The sequence below is a fragment of the Pezoporus flaviventris genome, unplaced genomic scaffold (genome assembly GCF_033815535.1).
Source record: "Pezoporus flaviventris isolate CSIRO_AGI_PZ_B2104156 unplaced genomic scaffold, CSIRO_AGI_Pfla_v1 ptg000026l, whole genome shotgun sequence".
NCBI lineage: Eukaryota > Metazoa > Chordata > Aves > Psittaciformes > Psittacidae > Pezoporus > Pezoporus flaviventris.
In genome coordinates, this window is record NW_026892574.1 from 2,920,144 (window position 1) to 2,944,365 (window position 24,222).

At 54.1% G+C, this 24,222-nt stretch overlaps 2 protein-coding genes across 4 annotated transcripts in view; one reads left to right on the top strand and one right to left on the bottom strand.

The window, feature by feature from the left end:
- Positions 1-9,774, top strand: part of DNAH1 (dynein axonemal heavy chain 1) — a gene marked incomplete at its 5' end in the record, with an annotated part of 52,845 nt that extends 43,071 nt beyond the window's left edge. The window contains 12 exon segments of the mRNA XM_061458206.1: positions 830-1,029; positions 1,031-1,058; positions 2,420-2,616; positions 3,449-3,580; positions 4,237-4,240; positions 4,730-4,938; positions 5,738-5,838; positions 5,841-5,908; positions 6,213-6,404; positions 6,921-7,044; positions 8,137-8,309; positions 9,655-9,774. Of these exon segments, the coding sequence (XP_061314190.1) occupies positions 830-1,029; positions 1,031-1,058; positions 2,420-2,616; positions 3,449-3,580; positions 4,237-4,240; positions 4,730-4,938; positions 5,738-5,838; positions 5,841-5,908; positions 6,213-6,404; positions 6,921-7,044; positions 8,137-8,309; positions 9,655-9,774 (1,548 nt within the window).
- A 1,162-nt stretch (positions 9,775-10,936) lies between these two features.
- Positions 10,937-21,577, bottom strand: BAP1 (BRCA1 associated protein 1). Of its 3 annotated transcripts, none has more exons than XM_061458404.1 (17): positions 21,462-21,577; positions 19,014-19,043; positions 18,864-18,918; positions 18,536-18,668; positions 18,090-18,209; positions 17,556-17,617; positions 17,331-17,473; positions 16,436-16,514; positions 15,670-15,793; positions 15,245-15,362; positions 14,690-14,877; positions 14,212-14,345; positions 13,176-13,648; positions 12,943-13,049; positions 12,204-12,296; positions 11,604-11,676; positions 10,937-11,300 (listed from the first exon to the last, which is right to left on the bottom strand). In XM_061458404.1, the coding sequence occupies exons 1-17, from the start codon at positions 21,496-21,498 to the stop codon at positions 11,167-11,169; spliced, it is 2,103 nt and encodes a 700-aa protein (XP_061314388.1). In that variant the 5' UTR covers positions 21,499-21,577; the 3' UTR covers positions 10,937-11,166. The 3 variants fall into 3 exon arrangements, with proteins under 3 accessions (XP_061314388.1, XP_061314387.1, XP_061314389.1); XM_061458403.1 differs by having other exon boundaries at positions 12,889-13,049; XM_061458405.1 differs by lacking the exons at positions 18,864-18,918; positions 19,014-19,043; positions 21,462-21,577 and having other exon boundaries at positions 12,889-13,049; positions 18,090-18,299; positions 18,536-18,674.
- Between the last annotated feature and the right edge of the window lie 2,645 nt (positions 21,578-24,222).

The window sequence follows — 24,222 nt, forward strand, 5'->3', positions numbered from 1 at the left end:
GCCACCCAGGGGAATACCAGAAATGTTCCAGTGTAAGGAACTCATTGGTGAGCCTACAAAGAGGCCTCAGTTTCCTGCTGGAACTGTGTTTGTTACTGTTCAACGAATGTGGTAACCTTCCCTTTGGCTATATTGCCTAGCACCAGTAGTACACAGACATCCCCCCCACCGCTGCAGCCCTTCCTTGGCATGGAAGCAGGTGAGTGGCCACAGGGAGTCGGTATGATATAGCTTGGAAATTCAGGGCTGGATGGAGCCATAGGGGACCAGACAGGGGCAGAGGTTTGTCCTGTTACTAGCCCGTAGCAATGGAGGCTTCTGCCCCTTCAGCTCTCCTAGGACCTTGCTCTGGCTCCAGCCTGGTCAGTAGAGGTGACTTATGACAGGAAGTTCTTGGGACCCTGGTTCTGTGCTACAGCTGAAAAAAAGATCTTTAAAACCAACCAAAAAAAAAAACCAACCAAAAAAAACCAAACCCAAAAAACCCCACAGGCATTTCTGAAAACAGTAAAAATTAAATCAAACTGAGGGAAAGATAAGGACAAACAACATGAAATTTTAATCTGAGAGAAAGCCTGACATGGACAAATAGAGGGGGGATTAGCTGAAGCTGTAACGAGCTCCCTGCAAAGCAGCTGTTTTGACAAGAGCTGATTTTGAGAGGAGAAGGGAATGCAGCTTCCTCTGCCTAGTTCTGTCTCCACTCCAGCTGCCTTCTAGCAGGAGCAGAGATGGCCACGTGCCAAGCAGGAACCAGCTTTCCTGACAGTGAGGCTCTTAATACTTCTCTGCTTCTCCCATCGGGCTGTTTGCTGGGGTTTCTTACCAGGACAAACTGCAGCTGCTGAAACTGTGGTACCTTGAGAGCTGCCGGGTGTTCTGTGATCGCCTGGTCAGCAAGGAGGACCGCACGTGGTTCAACCACCTGGTGAAGAGTATGATGGAGGAGTTAGGCACCACTTTTGAGGAGGTCATCCCCTCCCAGCCAGTTCTGTTTGGGGACTTCATGGATCCAGATGCCCATATCAAACTACAAAGCAATTGATGGCCAGGAAAAGGTAGGAACCGTGGGAATCATTATGATGTGATCTATGTTTGCATCTTCCGTGTCTTCTGCAAACAAATGAAAACAGTTAATAGTAACCATGGGGCTGCTTGAATTGGAGGTGTCTGGAACCACAAAGGCTCCCAGGGCTCTCCTGTGAAATCCTACCCCAGATACGTATAGTGGCTGCATTTGGTGTGATGGGAACTTGAGGTGGAACAAGTTGTCTCTGTGTTGCCATCCTGGGGGCAGCCTGCTGTGCCAGGTCTCCCAAATGACCTGCACTTGGGACTGAAAAGTGAAATTTGCTGGAAAGAAATGGCACATTACTCCCAAACAATACTACTTTTGCAATTAAAGACTTCACAATTGACCTTTACAAATAATTACTGTTACTGCCAGATTCCCTCTTGGAGAAGATACTGTGAGTACTTTGGTAATAATAATTAAGCAAAAGCAATGAGCAGTGTGTTTTGCACTCATTAGCAGAAACATGATTATCCTGTTGTCTCTGCTCTTGTGATAGTTGTGTGACAGGCACTGGTAATCAACTGAGCTTTCCAATCTCTTTTGCAAAGTAGCTAGGTCTGTCCCCCACTGAGGTGAGCGCAGCTGAGACAGCCAGACTTTCCAAGCTGCTGCACGTTCCACTCATAGGTGTAAGACTGGCATCTAGGCAGGGATCTCAGCACTGTCTAAATTCCAGCTGATGTCACTTGCCCAGGTTCACAGTGAGCCTGCTGAAGGGGTAGGACCAAATCCCAGATGTCTTCATGCTTCATCGCCTGTTCTGGCTTGAGGCTGTTGTTGAAGAGAGCCCTGGGAAGGGCAGGAGAGACTGATCCTGCAGCTATTTCTGTGCAATGGCAGGACCAGGAGAGGAGTGTGCTTCTCTACTCACCTGTACCCAGTAGTGTTTTCTTCCAGCACTTGCCCTTTCCATCTAGGATCCAAACCACAGGATGCAGCAGCAGGCAGTGGTCAGCTATCGAGTGAGGAAGCTCTCCCATAGGGAGGCCCTGGAACAGCACGAGTCAGGCAGCCATAAGCTATTTTATTTTGAACTCTGCCTTGCTATTTCTCCAAGCAAAGGGCACTGTTGGGAACAGCAGCCCTCAGTCACCTGCCTGAGTTAGTTTAAGGTCACCTTTCAGCAGCTGCTGCCACCACCTCTGGCTAAATTCAGCTCAGCCCAATGGCAGTTGCTATAGGAGCATGAAGCAAAGAGAGCCATCACCTCCCCACAGGCAGCTACTCACAGACCCTGCTGAGCACCAGGATCTGCTCTCCCAGAGGCCTGTCTGTGCTCACGACCACCCATCCCCTCTCCACTGGTTTTATCTGGTAGCCACAATTGACTCTTTCTGCCCACAGCTGAAAGCTGTGATTGAGGCTTACCTGGAGGAGTACAATCAAGTCAACACCCCAGAGCTGAAGCTTGTGCTCTTCATGGATGCGATACAGCACATCTGCCAGATCAGCCGGATTCTGCAGCAGGTTCCAGGGGATGCTCTCCTTCTGGGTTTTGGAGGAAGTGGGAGACAGTCTCTCACCAGGCTGGCATCTCACATGTAAGTAATGCGTTCCTATGCACATAATGTGGAGCAGCTCTGTCAGGGCTGCCTCTGGAGAATCTCTTTTTCCTGCCCTTCCTGCTACTGGTTACACATTTTTCTGGTTGCTGACTTTTCAGATTTAACACTTAAGAGCTAGGGCTCAGTTAACATGCCACATCCACAACAGAAAAACTGGACTCTTTTGCCTCCTAGTAGCTTGGGTTGTTGTTGCAGGCATGCAGTGAATGAGCAAAAGCAGCACGGTCCATGTCAGCTCACTGGTCTGTGCAGCACTCGGGGATAGACAGGGGCTTCTTCCTGGGAGCTGAGCAGTAGAAAGACAAAGACAGGAGCTACTAGTGACCAAGTGGTACTGGCAGCTTGTCAAGTAGGACTGGTGAGTCTTGGGAGTCAAGGGGCCTTAAGTGGAAAAGGGAATGAGGCTGAGGAAGAAAATTCTTCCAGCTCTGTAGACAGGGTGTGATCCTAGAGGAATGCAACCACAGTTCCCAGGTGCACCAGCCTCTGAGGGAAGCATCCCAAAAAAAAGCCAGCCATGTTGAGTTGTGCCCTCTCTACTCTGAGGCACTGGGCACAAGAAGCAGCGTGACTCTTAGGTCATGGAGTTGTACTTCTCCTGGTTTCTAGCTAGCTTGGGTATCTCTGGCTTGAGTGAAACATGCTCTTGAGTTGGTGGCTCAACATGCACAGGGACAGGCGTGTGCTCTGGATGTTGCAGGAGAACAATTTGCTTGAGTCTGCTCCCCCTGAATCCACAAGGCATGCTCAAGAGTGACAAGAGGAGATTTTAATTTGCTGTAACTCCACAGGCTTCTCTTTCCTTTAGGGCAGATTACGAGTGTTTCCAGATTGAACTGACCAAAAATGATGGCATGACTGAATGGCGAGGTGATGTGAAGAAGATCATGATGAAGGCAGGCACTGGGAATCTACCCAAGCCCTTCCTGTTCGTAGACAGGTACAGGAGTATTAGCATAGTGGACTCCATCTCAAAAGGAGTCAGAAACACATCTTGAAGGTCAATAAATCCCCCTAAAAAGGATTGAGGAGCCTGATACAAACCAAGCACAACTTGTTTTTCTTCAGTAGCCTACCTTCATCATCTTACAGAAAAGCCCCAGGGAAACTGAAGGTGGTGCATATGTTGCTAGAGGTACTGAAGAGCTGTGTGGGAGCGGGCTGATTCTTCTGTTGCTCAAGGAAGCTTCCTTCAGCTCCATCCAAGTGTTTGATAGGATCAAAGATTTTAGAGCCAGCTGCCTGAAGCTAAGCACTATTCTGACCATTGATACTAGAAGTCCTAAGTAACATCATTCTCTTTCTTTACAAAAATAGCAGTAAATTCAGGGCCTTAAACCTGCTGGTTCCACAGGATAACATTAGCTTGTTACTGTAAACTATAACTTGCTAATGACTAGGCCAAGTTCTGGAATTCATGGTTATGTTCCTCATAGGGTTTTTTACTGCCTTCATTGTTACTGGAACCAAGTCCCTTCTGGCAGTGCCCTAAACAGTGAGATAGATGAGCATCTGTCATGCTGCTTATTCTTGCATCCTTTTCCCTGCAGTGAGAAGCATATATGGGAGAAGAAGGGCACGAGAGGGTGCATTTAGTCAAGTAGAAGGATGCTGTGTATTTCTGATTTAGCAGAAGTGGAGAAGTGAGTGTAGCTCTGGAGGAAGATAGTCCCACAGACTGTGACACATCCCTACAATTACTGTCTCCCACATCAGCAGCTTCACTAACTGTGAAGTGTTCTCTGCTGGAGGAGCAAAGATCCAGGGCACCATGGGACCTGGGGTCTGATTGCAGTCACTGGCAAGGCAGGGGGCAAGGCCCTGAGCTCAGTTTGTCTGTATAGAAACACTAAAGGGGAAGTAGAAGGTTTGTTCTCAGACCCCTCGCCCCTGAGGTGGCTGAACATGGCTTTCTATGGGAAACAAAGCTCAGAGGATGCCTTACTGGAGCTGGGTGATCACAGAATTGATTTCTTTCACCAGAGGCCCATGGCTGTATTTATCCAGAAGTCATCTCCATGGTGTGTGGAGACAGGATTGTCCTAGGAAACTGCTTTTTTCCTTTTTTTTCCCTCTATCATCTACTTAGATTAAAAATGAATCCTGCCTTGAGGATGTCAACAACCTGCTCAACTCGGGTGACATTCCCAGCATTTACAGCCTCCATGACAAAGAACAGATCATGACAGAGATGAAGCCCATTGTTTGGGATCTAGGGCAGCAGCCCACCAAGGCCAATCTGATGGCTGCATACACAGGACGGGTTCGCAGCAGTACCCACACAGTCGTGTGCATGAGGTACAGCGCAGGGGGAGGGCTCCATGCTGTCAGTGTTACTCCTTTCTTGTCCTTTGCCTTGCATCACTTTGTTATGGGACCTTTGTTTCCAGGCCCCTGACTTTGCTGGACTACAATTTGTGTATTATCTTCCCATAGGATACTGAATATGGTTTTTTACACTTGGCTGGTTTCAAGATGAAGTTTGAAAACTTTAAGAGTATGATTTCGTGTGATCCAGACTAAATGCAAGATTCCTCTTTGTTCGTGCACCATTGAGCTGTTTCTTACAAAGATATCTTGCTTGAATTTGGGGCTCAGTTGTACCATGTTTATTTGTGTATCTAGTGCACAGTCCCTGAGCAGCTTGCCTGCTTGCAGGAGGGCTGCCAGAAGGTACAGTGGTCTTCTTGGTGCAAACACAGGTGGAAGAATCAAGGCCATGATTTTGGTCTGACAGTGCAATCTCTGTGCTCACCTGCTTGAAATAGACTTCAGATCACATGTATTTCTTACCCCTTAAGTGTACTCCCTAGGGAAGGCCTGTAAAACAACACCTCACTACTATCGTAATGTTCACAGAATATACCCAGGACTTTCAAGGAGTGAGCTATGACATGCACCTTTGGACATGCACACGCAGTTCACTGCCTGAACTTTCATTCCCTATTTGCCTCTCTCCTTCTTCTTCCTTGGGTATATTCCCTTCCTTCTTACTCTGTAAGAGTCCAGGCTGACTTTAGGGAAGTAGAAAAGCTATTTTATCCTTGTATGTATAGCTAGTTATAACAGCTCATTTCTGCATGTGTCTTTCCCTCAGCCCTACTGGAGAAGTCTTCCGTGCATGCTTGAGACAGTTCCCCTCTCTTGTGAACTGCTGCACCATCAACTGGTTTAATAAGTGGCCTGCTGAGACCCTGCAGTCGTGGGCTCCTCCTTCTTGCTTGAGATCCCACATCTTGGTGCCAGTATGGAAAATGTCAATGGGATGGTAGGTGCCACACTCAAAACAGCTCCTGTGCGCTCAGTGTGCCATGCCTCTGTATCCACACAGACAATGGGTGCAGGGCACACATGCGGAAAGGCCCCTACCCTGTAGCAGAAATGCAGACACAGAACTGGTTAGCTTTTGTATGCCTTGACGTGCGCATGGCACTGAAGGCCTCACGCATACATAAGCCATGCTGTGATTCAAGCTCTTTGTAAGCCCCTTGTGCTCTCTATGGACATCACATAGACTTGCCTACTACATGTTCAGTACTGAATGAGATTGTTTCTTTCCTTTCTCCTTGTAGAGTCAAGTACGTGTAGAAATTCATCAGAGCATGGCAAAGAAGTGCCAGGTGTACCTAGGAGAGCTGGCCAGACACAATTATGTCACTGCCAAGAGCTACCTCGAGTTCCTCATCATCTTCAGTTCCCTGATTGGAAAGAAGAAACAGGAACTGAATACAGCGAAGAAGAGGATGAAAGGTAGCCTGGACAAGGTTTGTCCCTTGCACCCAGGAGAACTTTGGACCCCCCTTACCTACTCTAAGCAGTGTATTTGTAGTTGCAGAGACACGTCCTACGCATCTCCTGTTCAACAGAACGCTGATGCTAAATCAAATGAGAGCTATGCCTTCTGCCACAGCCAGTCTTTCTGAAGGTCTGAGTCTGTAACAGCCATAAAAGAGCGATGATCCCCGGTCTTCGAGGACACAGACCTTTCTGTAGCTCATCTTCTCGCAGGATGTTCCTTATTAAAGCCCTATAACAGCAACATTGTTCTGCTGACTGATTGCCCTGAGCTTGCGAAGTAACGGCCATCGTGTGCGGGCGCCATTAGGCGCTACTGTTTGCAAGTACACCACAGCGACAGACTGGTACTGAAGCAGGGACCGGGGCCAGACCTGCTTTGTACAACGTGGCCCTGGGCAAGGAGCCCCCCCCAGGACAGCGCAGCCTTTCCCCGGCGCTCGTCGGGGCTGCTGCCTCTGCTCTTGCTCTCGCTGCTCCCTGAGCTCCTGCGAGCGGCAGCCGCGGCAGCGAAGCTGCGGGAGAAGCTGGAGTCCTTCCGCCCCCTCCTGGCGCCGGCCGCCGAGGACACCCTGGCATCCATGGCTCCAGCGCAGGTACCGCTGCTGGGCCGCCCTGCGCTGTGCAAGTGCGGCTGCTCGGACTGCACACAGGAGCTGGGGAGGCCTTGCATGGGTCATTTGAGCTGTCAGGAAAAAGGCCTTTGATCAGCACAGCAGAGCTGCACTGCCAGTGGGAACGGCCTTCTGCTGGAGTCCCTGCTCTGGTGGTGCTGGGGCCAGTCACAACCTACCGGCCAGTTGCTAGCAGAAGTGATGGCTCACATGCCCCTCCCTGAAATCACTCCCCATGGGTCAGTCAGCCAAGCCACCAGCTCCTTTTCCTCACTGGTTTACATCCTTGCACACACAGAGTAGCAGCACTACTAACACGATCCTCAGGTGGCCAGAGAAGCTCTAAGCTCAGATTGTTGTGGCTGAAAGGGATCCTTCCCATCACCAGGGAGCTGATTCAGCTGCAGCCTGCCCCTGCTAGCCCAAACCTCAGGGGTCACTACACACAGTCACTCATCCCACTGCAGAATGTCCTATGCTGGCTGTCCGTATCTTCCCTCCTATTTGTGCTCCTGCCTGTGTCCTACTATGGGATGGCCAGACACAGGGAACAGAGCCACTAACATCATACAGCTCTGCATGCAAAGGGGAAGGAGCTTGCAATCTCCCATGCTCCCACATAGCAGATACGGATTTGGCTATATTCCACATTCCGTTTGCACCACTTGGTAGTGTTTTAACCCTGTGGGTAGGTAGAAATGACAAGTTTAGAAACAAAACCCTCAGCATATCTCCTTATTCCTCCATCTCCCTACATATTTGCATCCCTATGCATCCTCTCCCCTCACCAGTAGGGAAAAGGGGTAGAACAGCTAATTCCTGGAGGACTAACACCACACCAGGCACAGCTAGAGCTGCAGCTGCTGGATGGTCTCTACAGGCTGAGGAAATACCTGCTGCTGGTTTAATGTGGGAAGGGGATCCCCTCCAGCAGTTAGGCCCCACCATGCCTCTGCTGAACAACACGGGATCTACCAGGGTAGCTGTGATCCTTGCCTAGCAGTGCTGAGCCGAGCCAAGCCAAAGGGTGCTCTGGCTCCAGCATGCTGCTGAGGCTGTCTCTGGTGTTGCAGGTGGACACAGCAAGGAGTGGAAGAGACAAGGAGTGCTGTGCAGGCTGAGGAGATGGAGGCCAAAGCGAAAGCTCAGGCAGCCCAAGCCATTGCAGATGATGCTCAGAAGGACTTGGATGAAGCCCTCCCAGCCCTGGACACTGCTCTTGCCAGCCTGAGGAGCCTCAACAAAAGTGATGTTACTGAGGTAAGTGGGTTGAGGGGGGAGGGTGGCAGAGTTGCATCTGGTCCTTTGAAACTATTCCTCTTCTATAGGCTTGCAGCGTCTCCAGCTTTTTCCAACATATCCATCCATCCATCCACCCATCCATCTCACTGGGCTGACAGTATGGGCATCTGCCTGTGCAGCTTCTCAGGTTCACTCCTGAACCAAAGAGTTTTGAAGGGCAGAGAGGGAGCAACTGGCTCTTGGATGTTCCTAGGTGTCATTTCAATTGTGCCAGAGAAGTTGTTGAGGAGGGCTCACCCCATGGTGCCAGGCATCAGGCAGTACCACAATGCAACCCTGCACATTGGCGGCAGAGCACAAGGCCAGATCTAGCAGCAGACTGCCTGAACCAACAGGCTCTTTTGAAAGGAGATCAACTACAGGCAGAGAAGAGGAAGAGACCATGGCTCATGGGCTGACTTCAGGGAATAATGGCTTGGAATAGGATAGAGAAAAGAAGCTGATTCTGAGCCTGATGAATGTCATAGCTCATAGCCTAGAGAGCAAACTCAGCAAGTACAAGAGTTCACCACACAGGGACAAGCTTATGTATTGCTCTGCAACTGTGAATTACAGACCTTTTTATTCCCCACAAAACATACAGAACACCTCTCTCCCATTCCTCCCCTCCACTAGCAGCTCTGCCCTCGAGCCTTGGACCAGTATTCCCCAGCTTGCTGGTGGCACCCCCCACGGTGTCTTTGCACACTCTTGATAAGGGGCTTACTCTTTTTCCAGTGTTTCCCAGTCTAAGTCCATCTGTGTCCCAGCCTCCAGCGTGTTTCCTTCAGGCTGCTCTCCCTGTGCACTCGCTCCGTGAGCATCTGGAGCCTGGACACTCCCTGGTAGGACCTGCTGCATGAACCTCTCAGACATGTCAGTGGCCTGTTGTTCTAGATTCATATAAGGAGCAAGATCCACCTCGCAGAGCAGTGCCAGCATCAGGCCTTTCCCCATGTCCCCATGCCACTGTGCCAGGTGCTTTGCAGCCTTCCTGATCTGGCTAAGGATAGCGTGGATTTGGAAGATCTCTGCTTCCAGGTCCATCTAAGCCTTCCTTAAGTCGTCCTTCACTGCTTTCTCCTCCTCGTCCAAATACCTCAGCTTGCACTGCAGGCTGATTGCCCAAACCTGCAAGCTTGCTGTGCTGACAGAGTTGATGATCGCATTAGTTCTTCAGCTCCTGAAGCCCCACTCCGCCTGCCCCCTAGCACAGGAATGGGACAGGGGATCTCAGAGAGGGTCAATTGGACAGGACTCCCCAGTGCATGTGCAGCATGAGGGCTGCAGTGCCACCTTCTCACCCTTGCTTCCCCCATTACAGGCACGCTGTCAACAACAGGCCACTCCACCAACTACGACTGCTGTGGAGATCCCTACAGACAAGCCACAGAAGCACTGGATCAAATGGGGCACAGCGTTGATCTGTGCCCTGGACTTCTAGGCAGGAAACCACCTCAGCCTGAGTCATGGCCTCCGCTGTCCGGCACAGAGGAGGCAGCACAGCCAGGCAGCAGCCCCTCTCCTGCCCTCTGAGCTGTCAATAAATGGAGCTCAGCTCAATCAGCATCACATTCACCTGGTAGTGTTGCAATCCCCACAACTACCTCAAGGTTCTAGCACACAGAAGAGCAGTGCCCCCAGCCACAGACGCACCTCTCCCTTGGGTGGCTGTTACAGGATAGCTTTATTCTTTCAGGCAGATCCTTTTTTTACAGCACTCAATATTAGACACAGCAAGAGACAGAAGGATTTTCTTCCCTTCAACAAATACCAAAAGAACTGTTTCATTCCAGAGTCAAGATCTGTACTTGTAAAATTAAGTCCTCTCTGTGGCAGCTCCCCTCAGCCCAGCTGTACCTCAGGACACCTCCAGAGGTGCTGACCTCTGGCTGGCACAATCTCTGCATTGCAGTAACCAGCTGCCTCTCCCCATGCTCAAAGGCTTTGCCAAGGCCACCAAGGGACTCCACATGCAGCACCTGCCCCAGCACTGTGCCCAGCAGCACCAAAGCCACACCATGAACTTGGTTTGTTTATAATTCACAGGGTTTCTCTGAGGACAGGGCCTGGAGCCATCCTGGGTGACCCACAGAACTGGTTGCCAGGAGAGCAGCAATGGCAGCAGAGCCACACAGAGTGCTGGGGCCAAGGCCCAGCTCCAGGGATGAGCCCACCCCACCTCACCTGGCACCAGAGCTGCCCAGGGCGCAAGGAGCCAGGCTGCACTGGCAGGGGGGCTGTGTACCCAGAGTGCTGAGGGGACAGGGCAAGGCAGGACCAGCCTGGCTGCACATGGGCCAGCTCTGGGAATGGGGCAGGAGAATGGGCTCTGTCCAGGAGCCACCTTGCTCAGCAACGGCCAAAAGTGGGGGTCAGAATCAAAACTTTGGGGAAGGGAGGGAGAGGGTCAGAAAACGGAGACACAAATGTCCTGGGGAAGCAGGGAGCTGAAGGCCTGGACTGAGGACACAAGCCACAGCCCCTGTGGCCAGCTCAGGCTAGCAGTGGCATTGCTGGCATTCCCACAATGCCAGACCAGCCACTTCCCCTCCTGCCAGACCTCAGCCACGGCGCCGAGATGCAGGCCCAGGGCATGTGAGCTGCGTGCTCTGGCTGGCTGGTGGCTGCAGGGCCTCCCCTCAGGACTGTGTTTTCCTGCCCTTCACAACTCGGGCTCAGAGGAAAACCCGATTTCTCTCTGGCCCCAGGCTCCACCTCGGCTGAGGGCTTGTCGCTGTGGTCCCATTCCTTGGGCAGAGGGAATGTAGATCCAAGTGCCACTGCCCAAAGACACAAGGCCCAGCTGCTGCTTCTCCCAGTCCTGGCTCCCCAGCTACTGGCGCTTGGCTTTATAGGGGCGAGAGCGTTTCCGTCGGTCCGGCTTCCTCTGCTTGTGCAGGCGGCCGATGCTGACCCCCTGCCGCCGGCGCACGGAGATGTTCTGCTCCACCAGGCTTGCCAGCATGCCTGCAGGGGATAAGCACACACATGCCCGTGTTGGTACTGCCCACACTGGAGCACAGCCCTCCCTGTCCTACCCAAGCCCCATCAGTAGGCTCCTCCTGGGACTATCAAACCAAAGGACGCTGAGCAGAGAAACGTGGCTCCACAGACTGAGCTCTACCGCATGCCCCAGACCTGGCAGAAACAGGGAGCGGGGCAGGATGAGCTCCCCAGGCTCCCAGGTGCCACTTTGCCATGCTCAGTGCGGCTCCCTCAGCTGAATGCAAGCCCCATGCTCCATCCCCTCAGGCACAGAGCACAGCTCACCTTCCTGGGCCAGCATGGAGATGAAGGTACAGATGAACTCATCGTAGTTGTGGGTTCTCCTCTGGTCATCAATCTACAAAGAGATGACAAATCCACACATGGGTGTCAGGGAGGAAGAAGAGCTCAAGGCTAACGGGGACAAAGAATGGATGTGACAGGACCCACCTCCCAGGCCAAAGACACCAGAAGAGGATGACCACCTCCCCACCAGGTCAGGCCAATGCACAGCTGGGACTGTGTCCATCCCAGTTCAGGTGCCAGCATTTTCCACAAAGGACAGCTGGGAAGAGGTGACCATGGGCAGGGGAGGAATCCTGCCAGGCCCTGAAGCACAATCCCTGCTTCCTCCTGCCAATGCTGTGTCAAGCTGTGGCCCAGCTGCAGTGCTCCACCTACCTCAAGCTCATCAGTGCTGACCAGGGCCTTCAGTTTGTCCTGGCAGGAGCTCTGCCCCATAGGGTGGCTTGGTAATGGGAAAGGGTCCCACATGCTCCCCAGGGCCATTCTCAGCTGAACACTCTGCTTCCACTTTGGCTTAACAACCCATATTGAGCCTTCAGGGAGCTAAACTGGCAACACAAACAGGCCATTGACACACACCTTGAACTTCTTCCTCTTCTCCACCTCTTCCTTCAGGCAGGCCTCATAGTTCGCAATCTCTGCCTCCACACACTTCAGCAGTGCCAGCAGCTCCTGCCAGGACCAAGCAGAGCAAATGTCAGCAGCCAGAGCCCTGCTGCAGCCCAGGAGCCAGCGGAGTGAGCTGGCAGATGTTCCTCTCTGCACTGGGAAAGGGAGAATTCATCAAAACCAAAAAATACTTGCGAGGGAAGGGGAAGAAACCACAGACCAGCTCATTGTAGTGAGTTTCTGAGTCAGGGTGCTCAATCAGCCTGCACTGAGGCTGCAAACTTCCCTTTTGAGTAAAAGTTTCTCGCCAGCTCTCCTCCAGGGCGCCCCTGGTGCACTTGTGCTGCCCGAGCTCTGAGCTGGAGGGCACAGACAAGCAGCGAAGTTCCCAGCAGGCTGGGCCCTGGGGGTGCAGGGTCCCTCTGGCCCGAAGGAGAGCACAGCACCCCGGACATCTCGGCTGCAGGAGGCAGCGGCTCTGCCCACTTGCTGAGGGAAACATCCCCATGGTGACACAAGGCACAGAACCTGCTCTGCCCTGCACCTCGAGGCGCGGCTGCGGCGACGCGAGCGGGACAGCGTGCACATGCGGTTCAGTCACTGCCAGCGCTGCTGCGGCTCCATGTCCCCAGGGCTGCCGCAGCACAAAACTCACCTTGGGAGAATACTTTTCCCCCCCAGGGTGATCACTGGTCCTGCCAAGTCCCACCTTCTCTTTGCTGTCACTGGCCTCACTGCCCTCCTTCTCGTCCAGTTTGATTGTGATCGGGGCCTCATCACCAGGTTTGATGGAAGCTGGGGAGCTTTTCCCCCCGTCTGCACACAGGGGAAGGAAGCGTTAGGAGCTACGGCAAAGGACCGGTATCCACTCCTGAAGTCAAAGGACAGCGTCCAGTCACCCCAGGGGAGATGCCACCACCCCCAAAGCTGGCAGGCACCTACCTGCGACAGCCAGCGGGCAGAACACGCCGTCCTCCGTGAGGTGCAGCAGCCCAGTGCTGATGACAGGCCCCAGGTCTCTGACGGCACGGTTGTAGCGCATGCAGTCGACCCGCAGCAGCCCATCCTCCTCACCAAAGAGCACCTTGGAGATGTGGGAGGTGACGGGGCTGGAGGGGCGCGTGGGGTTGGCTGAGCGGATGGGGGACCGCAGCGGGGAGTTGAAGGCGCTGCCGATCTCGGAGGCCGTGTCTGTGCTCTCGTTGCTGGGGGTCGGAGAGGGCTGGGAGTGGGTGACCACCGCCACAGCAGTACCCCCGCCGGTCGTCTTGATGGACAGGGGAATGGAAAGATCCTTCTGAGACTCTTTCAGCTTCTCAGCCAGGACGTTGATGGTGTTGGGCTGGAGGACGGAGAGCTGGCCATCCACAGCCCCTGCCATGTGCTCCTGCTTCACCTGCCCTTTCCTTTTGTACCTGCCCACGAACACAGGAGGGAAGGTGAGTACCTGGTGGAAGGAGGCCCAGCACAGCCACTGCCAGCTTCACACTCATCAGTATTCACTGTCTCCTGGCATGAAGCAAGGCAAGAAATACTTCTTGGTTGCCCCCACTGCCGCTTGCTTCTCTGGCAGCACTTCAAAACTGAACCCCTCTGCTGTGGGCACCCCTACACAGCTGGAACACACCTCTACTCTTCCTCCACAAGCCCCCAAAGCACCCTCGCTGTGACCCCATTTCCTGACCTTCACAGCAGTTCAAGCACACCAACACTCACCAGGAACAAATCTGGCAGTCTGGACTGGGGAACAGAGGTTCCTCAAAGCCTGCTGCCAATAAACAGCTATAGATAGAGCAGCCAAAATTCACTCTTGATAGTGAAGAACTGCAGAAGAGGTTCACAAAATCCAGCAGTAACACAGCAGGTGGAAAGAAAAGCCCCAGTTGCACACACAGGCACAGGCTCTACACAACTATCAGCTCTCAGAGATCTGGGAGTCACCACTGGCAGTTCAGCTCCCTGCCCTCAGCTCAGTCACCTGATGGCTGAGTTGGCGTTACGAACTTCCTCCTCGTCATCATCATCATAGTCATCCTCATCGTCAGAGTACTGCTGGTGCTGTCGGACTGGGACCCGGCTGCGACCCACCCCTGCTGCAAGGTCCTCCTCCTCCTGCAAAACACCATTGCTGATGGCCTGCTGGCAGCGGGGGAAGGGGGAAGAGCCCAGCAGACATGTCCTTGGTCCAGCCAAACACCAGAGCCTGCCCTTTTCAAGAGGAGACAGGGGACTCTTCCCTTGCTTCTCAGCTGACCCCCATTGATACTAACATCTTCTGTCAGGTCAGTCCTTATTTGCCCTCTCACTTCCCAGTCTGGGTTAGTGCAAGGGCAGGCAGGCTGCAAGGCAGGGGAAGGGCTTAAACCAGTCAAGAGCCACAGCCCCCCAGAGGTGAGGGACTGGGAGCAAAAAGTTCAGCTCAAGTCAGGCGCTATTGGCCTGGAGCTGCAGCCTACCTGCATGGGGGACTTGGCATAGTTGTGGTTGTCCAGGAAGGCTGGCAACCTCTGCACGATGGGGTTGGGGTTTCCTGGAGGTGCCCCATTGATGCTGCTTGCTGATGTCTTTGCCACTGGTTTGGATTTGGTGGGTGGGCTCTGCATGGCCGCAAGGTGGCCCTGGGTGGCAGGCTCATCGGTGCCATCTGCCACACAAACACAGCACAGCCTTTCATGACCAGCACCATCACCTTTTACTCCATGTCCTCTGCCACCCCTTGCCCACTGCAAAGAAGAGCTCTTATACTCCATCAGACCCACTTCCCATTCCACTTCCAGCTGTCACCTGTGTCCCCAAGCTTAAGCCCTCCCATTTCCAAACTCCACGTCCCTACAATTCTCCTACCAAGCACAGAGGCATCTACCACACCCCAGCACCGTGTGCATGGAGCTGGGCATGGAGAAAAGAAAGCAAAGCTGACCATAAAACTGCCTCAAGCTCCAGGTCAAGACAGCCACTGTCACACCACAGCAGGCCAGGCTGGCTGGCAACAACACTGACGGGGGTTGTACCTGTATGGGTGCTCTCTAGGGTCACAGTCTTGCTGCTGGCTGGCTTCACCTCTTCAGGAGGCTGAGAGTCCTGAGACTTCTGAGTCTGGATCAGCTCAGGCTGAGTTACTCGGATAAGCTTGAAGGCAAATGACAGATGGAAACTGAGCACTGGCCGGGGGTGACCCAAGCCACATCCCTCCCATTCAAGCTCTGCAGAACTCATGAGGGTGTGCACTACCGATGGACAATGCCATGGATAATCTCCCAGGTGATCAGCCGAAGGCCGGGCATTGAGGCTGGCTATCTCCTCTTCCCAGAAGACATTTCCCAAGGACAAAAACCAAACCAAAATCTAGGGGCCCCCACAGCACGTGGAGATGCCCTGGAAACAGAACCTATTCCCACCTCAGGCTCACACTCCCTTAGGGTTTGGGCTGTCCTACCTGCTGCAAGGCCTCCAGCACAGTCTGGCGGTTCATCTTCAGGATGTGGAGTTTGGACTCGTACTTCATCCTCCGATCAGGCACCACGGCCATCAGGTTGAAGCGGATGTCGTGGTAGGGCTCCCTGCAGGAAGGGACAGTAGACATCAGTCTGGCTCCCAGCAACAGCTCCTGCCACCTCCTTCCAGGCAGCACCTCCCCTGCCCTGGCCTCTAATGCCATCACACAGGAGGCTTTTCCCCCAAAGTTAAGTTAACCTCACTCTGACTGAAGAAGCAGAGCAAGGTTGCTTCAGCCATAACACAAAGCACCCTTCACAGGTTGGAAGGGGCGTGTGGAATTCATCTGCTCCAACCCCTGCTCCAGCTGGAGCTGGTTGTCCATGACCACATCCACATGGCCTTTGAGTATCTCCAAGGACAGAGACTCTAGAACCTCCCTGGCTACCCTCAAGACCAAGCATCCAAGAGGTACAGCTCAGCACCAGTAGCACCATTCCTTCTCCTACGGACTTTAGTTTACAGGGACCTCATCTGACCACTCACATCCATTTGCATGGACTCTGCATCACACGAAGCGTATAGCTTCTCCACATACTCTGAAGGCAGTCAAATTGCAAGCAAGAGAAGGCAAAGAGGCAGTACACCTGCACCTCTCCCAGGCAAAACTCTCCACCCCCATTTGCACAACTTGTTGCACAGAGACCACAGTAGAAACAATCCAGGGAAAAATGGGCCAGTGCGTGCACCATGGCCCGGGACCTTACCCTGCAGTGGCCAGGCCGATGCGCTCCATGATTACTCTCCTGGCTTTGTCCGTCCATTCCTCATCATCAGCCCATGGCCCTGTGAGAACAAGAAAGAGCTGGACTCAACAAGGCAGAGCCAGGCTCCTGCTGCCAACACGCAGAGCAGATCTTGCCATCCACACCACAGGCAATCCAACAGCTCCCTTATGTACCAGCACGCAAGTCAAGAGGAGCCTGGGTGGCAGAAGCACCACACTCTCAGCCCATATGTGGAACCTCCTGCCTCTGCCTTCCAAATGGAAACATGAGCTATCTGCAGGGCAGAAAAGCAAATTCTGAACCCTGCCGACCACAAGTGGCTCACAGGCTTGGGCTCCCAAAGTCCAAGGAAATCCCTGCTCCTGCTGGGATCCACCTGCCACTGGATCTGGTGCTATGATTAAGTAATCCAAGCACATCAAGTGGGTACCTTACCAAAGGGCCTGACAGACAGAAGTAAATTCCTAGCAGTAACAAGTTGTGTCTGGAAGACAGATCTGAGTAGTCAAGTCGTAAATAAACAAAGTATCCAGAGCAGCCTGCTGGGATCTGCAGTGGGACCTTGTGCATCAACACACAGCAGTTATTTGGCACATGAAGAGATCAAGGAGGAGACAGATTCTTGCAATACAGAGTTATGTCAGAGCTGCAGAAGGACCCTGCAGAAGGACCCCTGGGGAGGATAATGGCAAGGCTGGAAAACGCAATGCAATGCATTTAGAAATTGTCTAAACAGTCCCCAGCACAGAGGCTCCAAAGTGAGCTGCAGAAACTCAGGACAAAGCCATTGGAGTGATTCTCCACAAACACCATAACACATACATCTGGACAAACCAGGGTGTCTGTTCAACTGTAGGGACAGGCAGGCTCTTACCGTGGTCAATGGGATAGACCTTCAGCCCATCCAGCTCAAACAGCCGTCCCTTGATGGGGACATAACTGACAAAGTGAAAAGCCTCCATGGTTCGCACAGCGCTGATTCCATTCTGCTTCTCTGGCAAGTGCCGTGGCTCCGGCCTGCGAGGGCACGAGAGGCAAGAGGTGAGCGGGGAGCCTGCTTCCTTCAGCAGCAGTCAGCTGGAGATCCCCCCTCACTCACCTGGCATGGCTGTTGTGGGCCTTGGCCAGCTCTGGAGCATTGCCGATGGCATAGCCTTTGCTCTGCAGCGACAGCAAGGAAAACAACTGAGAAGTAATAGGAAATGAACAAAATGCTTCACCCAGTGGCTCCCCAGTCCCTCCCTCCCAGGACTGGGAGAGCAGCTTTCAGGCACTCCCTCTGCTCTGCTGAGGTGAAACCCAAGATAAAAAGAACAGACAATTTCTGCTAAAGGAATGAGAGTCAGAAACACAGACTTCAAGATATGTCTGAAGGTAGGAGAGAGGAACTTCGATCCCAGACTTAGAGAATGCACCTAGGCTAGGGAAGAACACAACACAAAGCTCAGAGCTGGGCCCAGTGTGAGGGGACCAAGGCCCTGCACAAGGCAAAGCAGGAAGATGGGAGAGAAGAGGCAATAGTGATGTAGTGTGGAGCCAAAGGGCTGGAAAGGAGCCAGTCCATTAGAGCATCAACCCAAGGGGAGCAAGAGGCAGATTCCCATGTGCTCCTCGTGCACATCCCTGCCCCTACCTCAGGGCTAAATCCTTTGGTGAAATCCTTCATGCGGCTCAGCGTGGGGCCCAGGTCAACATTGTTGCAGTTCAGGAGGACACTCAGCAGGGCATGGGTGGCACAGGAATTGGGGATCAGCTGGAGGGTGACACAAGGACCTTCTTAACCAGCAGGAACAAGGCAACTCTTCAACAACCCCCAGTGTTGACAATAATCAACTGAAAAGTACTGGCACAAGTACCACTTGTGAGAGCAGTGACCTGACCTGGGCTCTCAAAGGACAGGAGGGTAGTCTTGTTTAGAGGGTTCACCATGCCCCATGAGCTCACAGCCCTCCCTGGAGTCCCTCCAACCTAGAGCTCAGGGCAGAGACTCTCAGGAAAGAGGAGCTGCCCTCAGCACCACATCGCTTCCCTGAGGTGTCGCATGAGACACCCACATGCTTCCCCTTGGCTCCAGCCTACCTGGTGAGCAAAGAACATGTTATTAACGATGTCATCGTCGATCACCGATGTCTCATCCACCAGGGTAGAGACCTTGCGGCGTGACCTGCGCTCCTCAATCCACTTGAACAGGAAGATGAACCCATAGACAGGGCTGTGGAGAGAAGTCAGCAGCTGTATCGTTTTGGATGAACCACAACCAGTGGGGCTGCACTGCCCAGCACCAGCAACCTTCGATGTCAAACTACAGCAGAGCAAAGACAGAGAGGAAAAGAGAACCACCAGCCCCATCTTTCTGCAGTGACACATTCTGCTTAATAAAACTCACGCTTTCACACCTGTGACTTACCCTTGGCATTTGCTCTGCAGATCATAAATCTCTTCAACCTGCACTCCCTTGACCCCTGCAAACAAAGAGCAGAAGCTAGTGTAAAACCCACCAGAATGGACACACCGTTAAACACAAAACTGACTTCCCAGGAACGTTTCTTGCACTCACCAAAATCTTCAACCAGGAGTGTGAAGAGACCTGGAAAGGAACAAACCCAATAGGTTACTTCTGACGGAAGAGAGCAGAAAGGAAACCTGCTGCTACTGGTCCACGAAGGTCCCATGTGGTGCCAGGCCAAGGTACAGTCAGAAGAACGCAGCAGAGCAACACCAGGATCATGCTAACCCCCAGGAGCAGACTCACCACAGTCCTGGCTCACCACAGAGCTGCTCTGGCTCACTTCAACCCTCCATCCCATGCATCATCCACTTCCTCGAGGGGACCTGAACAAACCCTCTCCTGCCAGAGGCCAAGGAAGCTGGACCCACCTTCAGCATCTGACCCACTGATGACCTGCCAAGAAATAACCCCCCACCACGAACAGCAGCAGGGAGCACCTAAATGACACACACAGTTCTAACTCATCTCCCCGTCTCCCAGGGGACCAAAAGCCTGCCTCCAGCAACGACAAAATTCCCATTACAAAAGGACATAACCAGGATACACACACAACAGCAAAGAGACCGAAGGATGATCAGACATCAGGAACTGAGCAGCAGCTTCCACTGCCATGCAAAGGCAGTCAGCCTAGTTTCCAGGCAGTTCCCCTGTTAGTGAGCTTAAGACTGGAATAATAAATCTGCTTCTTTTGCTGCCATACAAAGGCTGCTGAAAGCCTGGGAGAAAGTCTAAGGAATTATCAATAAGAAGGATTCAATCCTGAAAAACATCCCTGTAAGCAACGGATTTAAGGAACCTGTTGGAAGTTGCTCAGCCAAGAAGGGAAGAGCCAGAGGAGCTTCCACACCAAAGTTAAAATGACTAAAACAGGGAGGACACTTCTGGGAGCAAAAAACCAGAACTGACAGTGGGAAGAAATACCCTGTAGAAATGACATGCTTCAAACTGATGAGAGCCTCCTTGCTCTCATGATACCATGGAAGGCTGTGTTGTACAGGTGACATCTACAGAGACTTCAGGCAGCACCGCTGCCTTCTGTGCAGCAACCCACTTCAGGCAAGTGGTCCTTGCATTCCACAAGGGTCTTCAGATGCTCACTGCAGCCACGGCTTTTGTTCCCTCTTTAGCTGGAAGCAGGAGTCACAGCTGTTTACAGATAAGAGTCTTTCAAGTGTAAAAGCTTCTGCAAAGGTCAAAGGCCTCAGTCACTCTCCAGTTCCAACAGTTACAGTCAGTTGATGACAGCAAAACATGTGTGATGTGAGATGTGAACCACACCTCAAGCTCTGCCTCGCAGCCAGTGAAGATCTGCACCAGACCAAGGCCTTGTGGACACAAACAACACCACGTGCCAAAAGCAGCGCTGCTCCTGCAGGTACCACCAGAAGGAGATGACCAAGCATGACTTCCAAGCTCACCGTGGCCTGGAGCACTCCTATACCTCTACAGCAGTCCTCTAGGACTGTGTCTGACCAGCAGGACTGCACCGAAGGGTATGGGAACTCAGCTGTTGTGTGTTTCGCTCCAGTGTGAGCAACATCACTGGGCAGAGAGGAGGGAGCCAAACTCTGCTTTGGGCCAAAGACTTCAGGGGTCCCTTCCAACCATGTTTTCTCTCCAGTTCATTTCAGTATTTTGTATTATCTCAGCATCCCAAAAGGCATACTCCTGCTGCCATCCCTCCTGGAACACTCAGAATCCCCATCCCAAAGTATCTGGACTGCCTGGAGGAAACATTCTGGTGTTCACCAGCACAAGCAGCACTACACCAGCAGCCTGGAGGTTCCCAAGGCTGCCCTCTCCACCCAGCAGCCACAACAGACAGCCCAAATCTGGATCTACCAACCCTTCCTGATCGCTAAAGCACTGAGAGCTTCCAATCGCAAGCCCTGTGGCAGGGGCTGGTCAGCTTATGGGATGTGCTGAATGCTGAGAGCAGCACATGAGACATTCCTAACTGCTGTCCCAGCTGTCACGTCTGCATCCAAAGCTCCACAAATTTGAAGCATGCTGAGAGCTCACCTCTGCCCAGGCAGATATATTCCAAGCAAAGAACCTTCCCTCCCAGGTGGGAGAATTCAAACTGCATCCTGTCTTCAGCATGTGGTGAAGAAGGGGGAGGATGGGAATAACCTGGACAATTCACAGAGCTCCTGCAGCCCTGTTCACCCCATCCTTGTCCTCAGCCCGACATCCAACCTCCTGACACCCCTTTTCTGCCTATCCTACACCCCCATAACCTCCCCCTATGGGCTATGTCCTGTACACATCAACCCTGCACTCTCCCCCAGCACCCACTCCTCCTGCCCACTCCGGCGCTGCACCCCCTAATCCTGCCTCCACAACCCCCTCCACCCCACAGCCCCCTCCCAGGCCCCGGCTTGCCTCTCACAGCCCCAGGTCCAGGCTCCACCCCCGTCCCGTCCCCTCAGAGCCCCCCCCCCCCCCGAGCTGTCCATGCCCTCCTCTCGTCCCGGTGCCGGCCCCGGCACTCACCGGGGTCGCTCTCCAGCTCCAACCAGCCCTTATTCATCTTCCCGTGGGCCGGCCCGAGCCGCCATGTCCGGCCCCGACTCCCAGCCCGGCGCCTCGCCGCCCGCCCCGGTGCGTCATCGCTGCGCGACGCCGCTCAACGCCAGCGCCCCGCGCCACGTGTGTCCCGGGCCGGGGCGGGGCGGGGCGGGAGAGGTGGTGCCGGAGGGGCCCGGGGCGGGCCTGGGGCTGTGGAGCGGCGGCGGGGAGGCCTTGTGTTAGGGGGTGGGGGTGGGGATGGGCTTGTGTTAGGGGGTGGGGGTGGGGAGGGGGATGGGGACGGGGACGGCTTGTGTTAGCGGGATGGGGATGGGGATGGGAACTGGTGAGGCCGCACCTCAGATCAGATTCCTGCGATCACCTCTGGGCCCCTCGCTGCAAGAGAGAGAAGGGCGGAACGGTGGTGAAGGGCCTGGAGCAAAGTGTGATGGGGAACAGCTGAGGGAGCTTGGCGGGGTTAGTGTGGAGAAGAGAAGGCTCAGGGGGGACCTCTCTCTCTACGGCTACCTGAAAGGAGGCGGGGGTCTCTTCTCCCTAGTAACGAGTGACAGGACAAGAGGAAACGGCCTCAAGCTGCACCAGAGAAGGTTTAGACTGGATACGATAGAGCGGGTGCTCAGGCATTGGAACAGGCTGCCCAGGGCAGGGCTGGAGTCACCGTCCCTGGCGGTGTTCACATACTGTGCGGACGAGGCCCTCGGTGCCGTGGGTTAGTGGTGGACTTGGCAGCGCTGGGATAACGCTTGGACTTGATGATCCTGGAGGTCTTTCCCAGGCCGGTCCTTTCTGTGCCCCGCGCTGCGCTGCCAGGGCTCCCGGTGAGGTTGCGGCAGCAGCAGCAGCACCGTCACCCCCCGGGCATCTCCGCTGGTGCCGCCCCAGAGGCGCTCCCGGAGCGCGCCGGAGCCCCTGCACTGCACTTCCTTAGGAAGCGCGCTAAGAATAGGAACCGGATCCGCGGCTTTGTTCTGCGGCTGTTCCCACGCACACCCCGCCCCACAGCGCGCCCCTCGCCCCACTGGGGCAGCAGCGCCGAGGCACAGGTAGGGCTTGTGAGCCTCATGCAGTGGAGACCGGAGGCAGCAGCGCGGTACCTGCCTCCCAGGTTGTCTCTTTCCACCCCCTTGGAGTGTGTGAGTTGTGTTCATTCGGCCCCTGGAGGTTCCAGATTGCCTCTGTTAGCGGTTATCATGAGGCAAGGCTGGAATGTAAGGTGTGCAGAGCCGTGCCTGCGCCCCTGGCAAAGCCCTCCCACTTCAGCCTCACTGATGTAAGTCTGCCCCAGAGGGCCAGGCTGCAGCAGGGAGGGATGGAGATTCAGCAGGAGGGGCAGGCCCTTTCGGGACCGGTTTCTTCTGGTCCTCGTTCCCTCTCAGTTTGAAACATCGCTGGCCCCTGCATCACTTCCAGCCTTTGCAGCTCACCCCAGCGCCAGGTCCCGCACGCAGCAAAGGCCTCAGGACCCCCTCTCGCTGCCCCCCCGGGATGTGCAGCCCAGCCCCTGCTCTGCCTCTCGCTCAGAGACAACGGAGCGCAGGCATTTCAGTGGCGTGGCTCGTTGAAGCACGTGCAGAGCCATTAAATCTAGGCCCTGAGGAGTCAGACTTCTGTCTCTTATATCTGGCTATACACCCATGGCCCTCCATGTCTTTACTTGTTGCCTATAGTTCTCCTGTTCCCCCCCGACAGGCCTGTGATTAACCAGATCCATGTGCTTGGCTCCGGTCTGGCACGTAGATCAGTGCTACCGGCTCGGCTCTGCTCCCGTCCCTGCAGGACGTGTCCCAGCCCGCCAGCCCCACCACAGCGCTCCCACCCCAGGAGACACCCCATGCAGGCACTCCGAGGCTGCTGCAGAAGAGGGTCAGGACCCACAGCTCATCTCCACGGGTGCACCACGGACAAAGCAGCTCTGCTGGGGGACTTTGCTCCTGTCAAAGACACTGTGGCTCTGCTGCTGCAGCACAAACACACACACACGGAGGCAGGAGCGATGATGTCATGGCCTGGCTTTTTGTGAGCTATTTAGGGGGTTTAATTATTATTATTATTATTTTTCTTTCCCGTTCCTCTGCCTGTGAACAATGCCCGTCCCGGCAGGGCTGCGGTTCACACCATTGTGTGGGGCGGCCTTGCCTCAGGAAGGGGGAGATCTTTATCACCCCAGGCTGACCGGGTGAGAGGAGTGAGCTCACATCGGGTGAGGAAAGCAGGCGAGCACCTTGCCTGCAGCCTGGATGGTGCCTGCAGCCTGCGGGTGCTCTCCACACACCCACCCCCCAACCCTGCATCTGGGAGAGGCCCTGGGTGCTGGTCTAGCTCCATCAGCCCACCCAACCCAGCTTAGTCCCATCCAGGGCCACCAACCACCAGAAACACACCCGGACTGGGATGCAGCCCCCCAAATTGTGCTGGGGCCACCTTCTTCTGCATGTCCCTGCTCCCACCTGGGCACAGTGACAGTGGTGGCATTGGTGCTTCTCATGTTTACCCAGGAACGAGTTCAACCTGCCCACAGCCGTTTGCTTTCCCCTCTGGCCCTGCCCAGCCTTGAAACGGTCTGTGGCTGGAAGGGGAACAGAGGGGAAGGGGAAGCTGCACCCAGCCACAGCTGACTGTGTCCTGGTGTTGCTGGGAAGGCTGGAAGGTGCCTTGTCCACAGGATACACCCCCCCCACAGCTCTGGGAACCCGTGCACAACGAATGACAGGGCTCATCCTGGGCA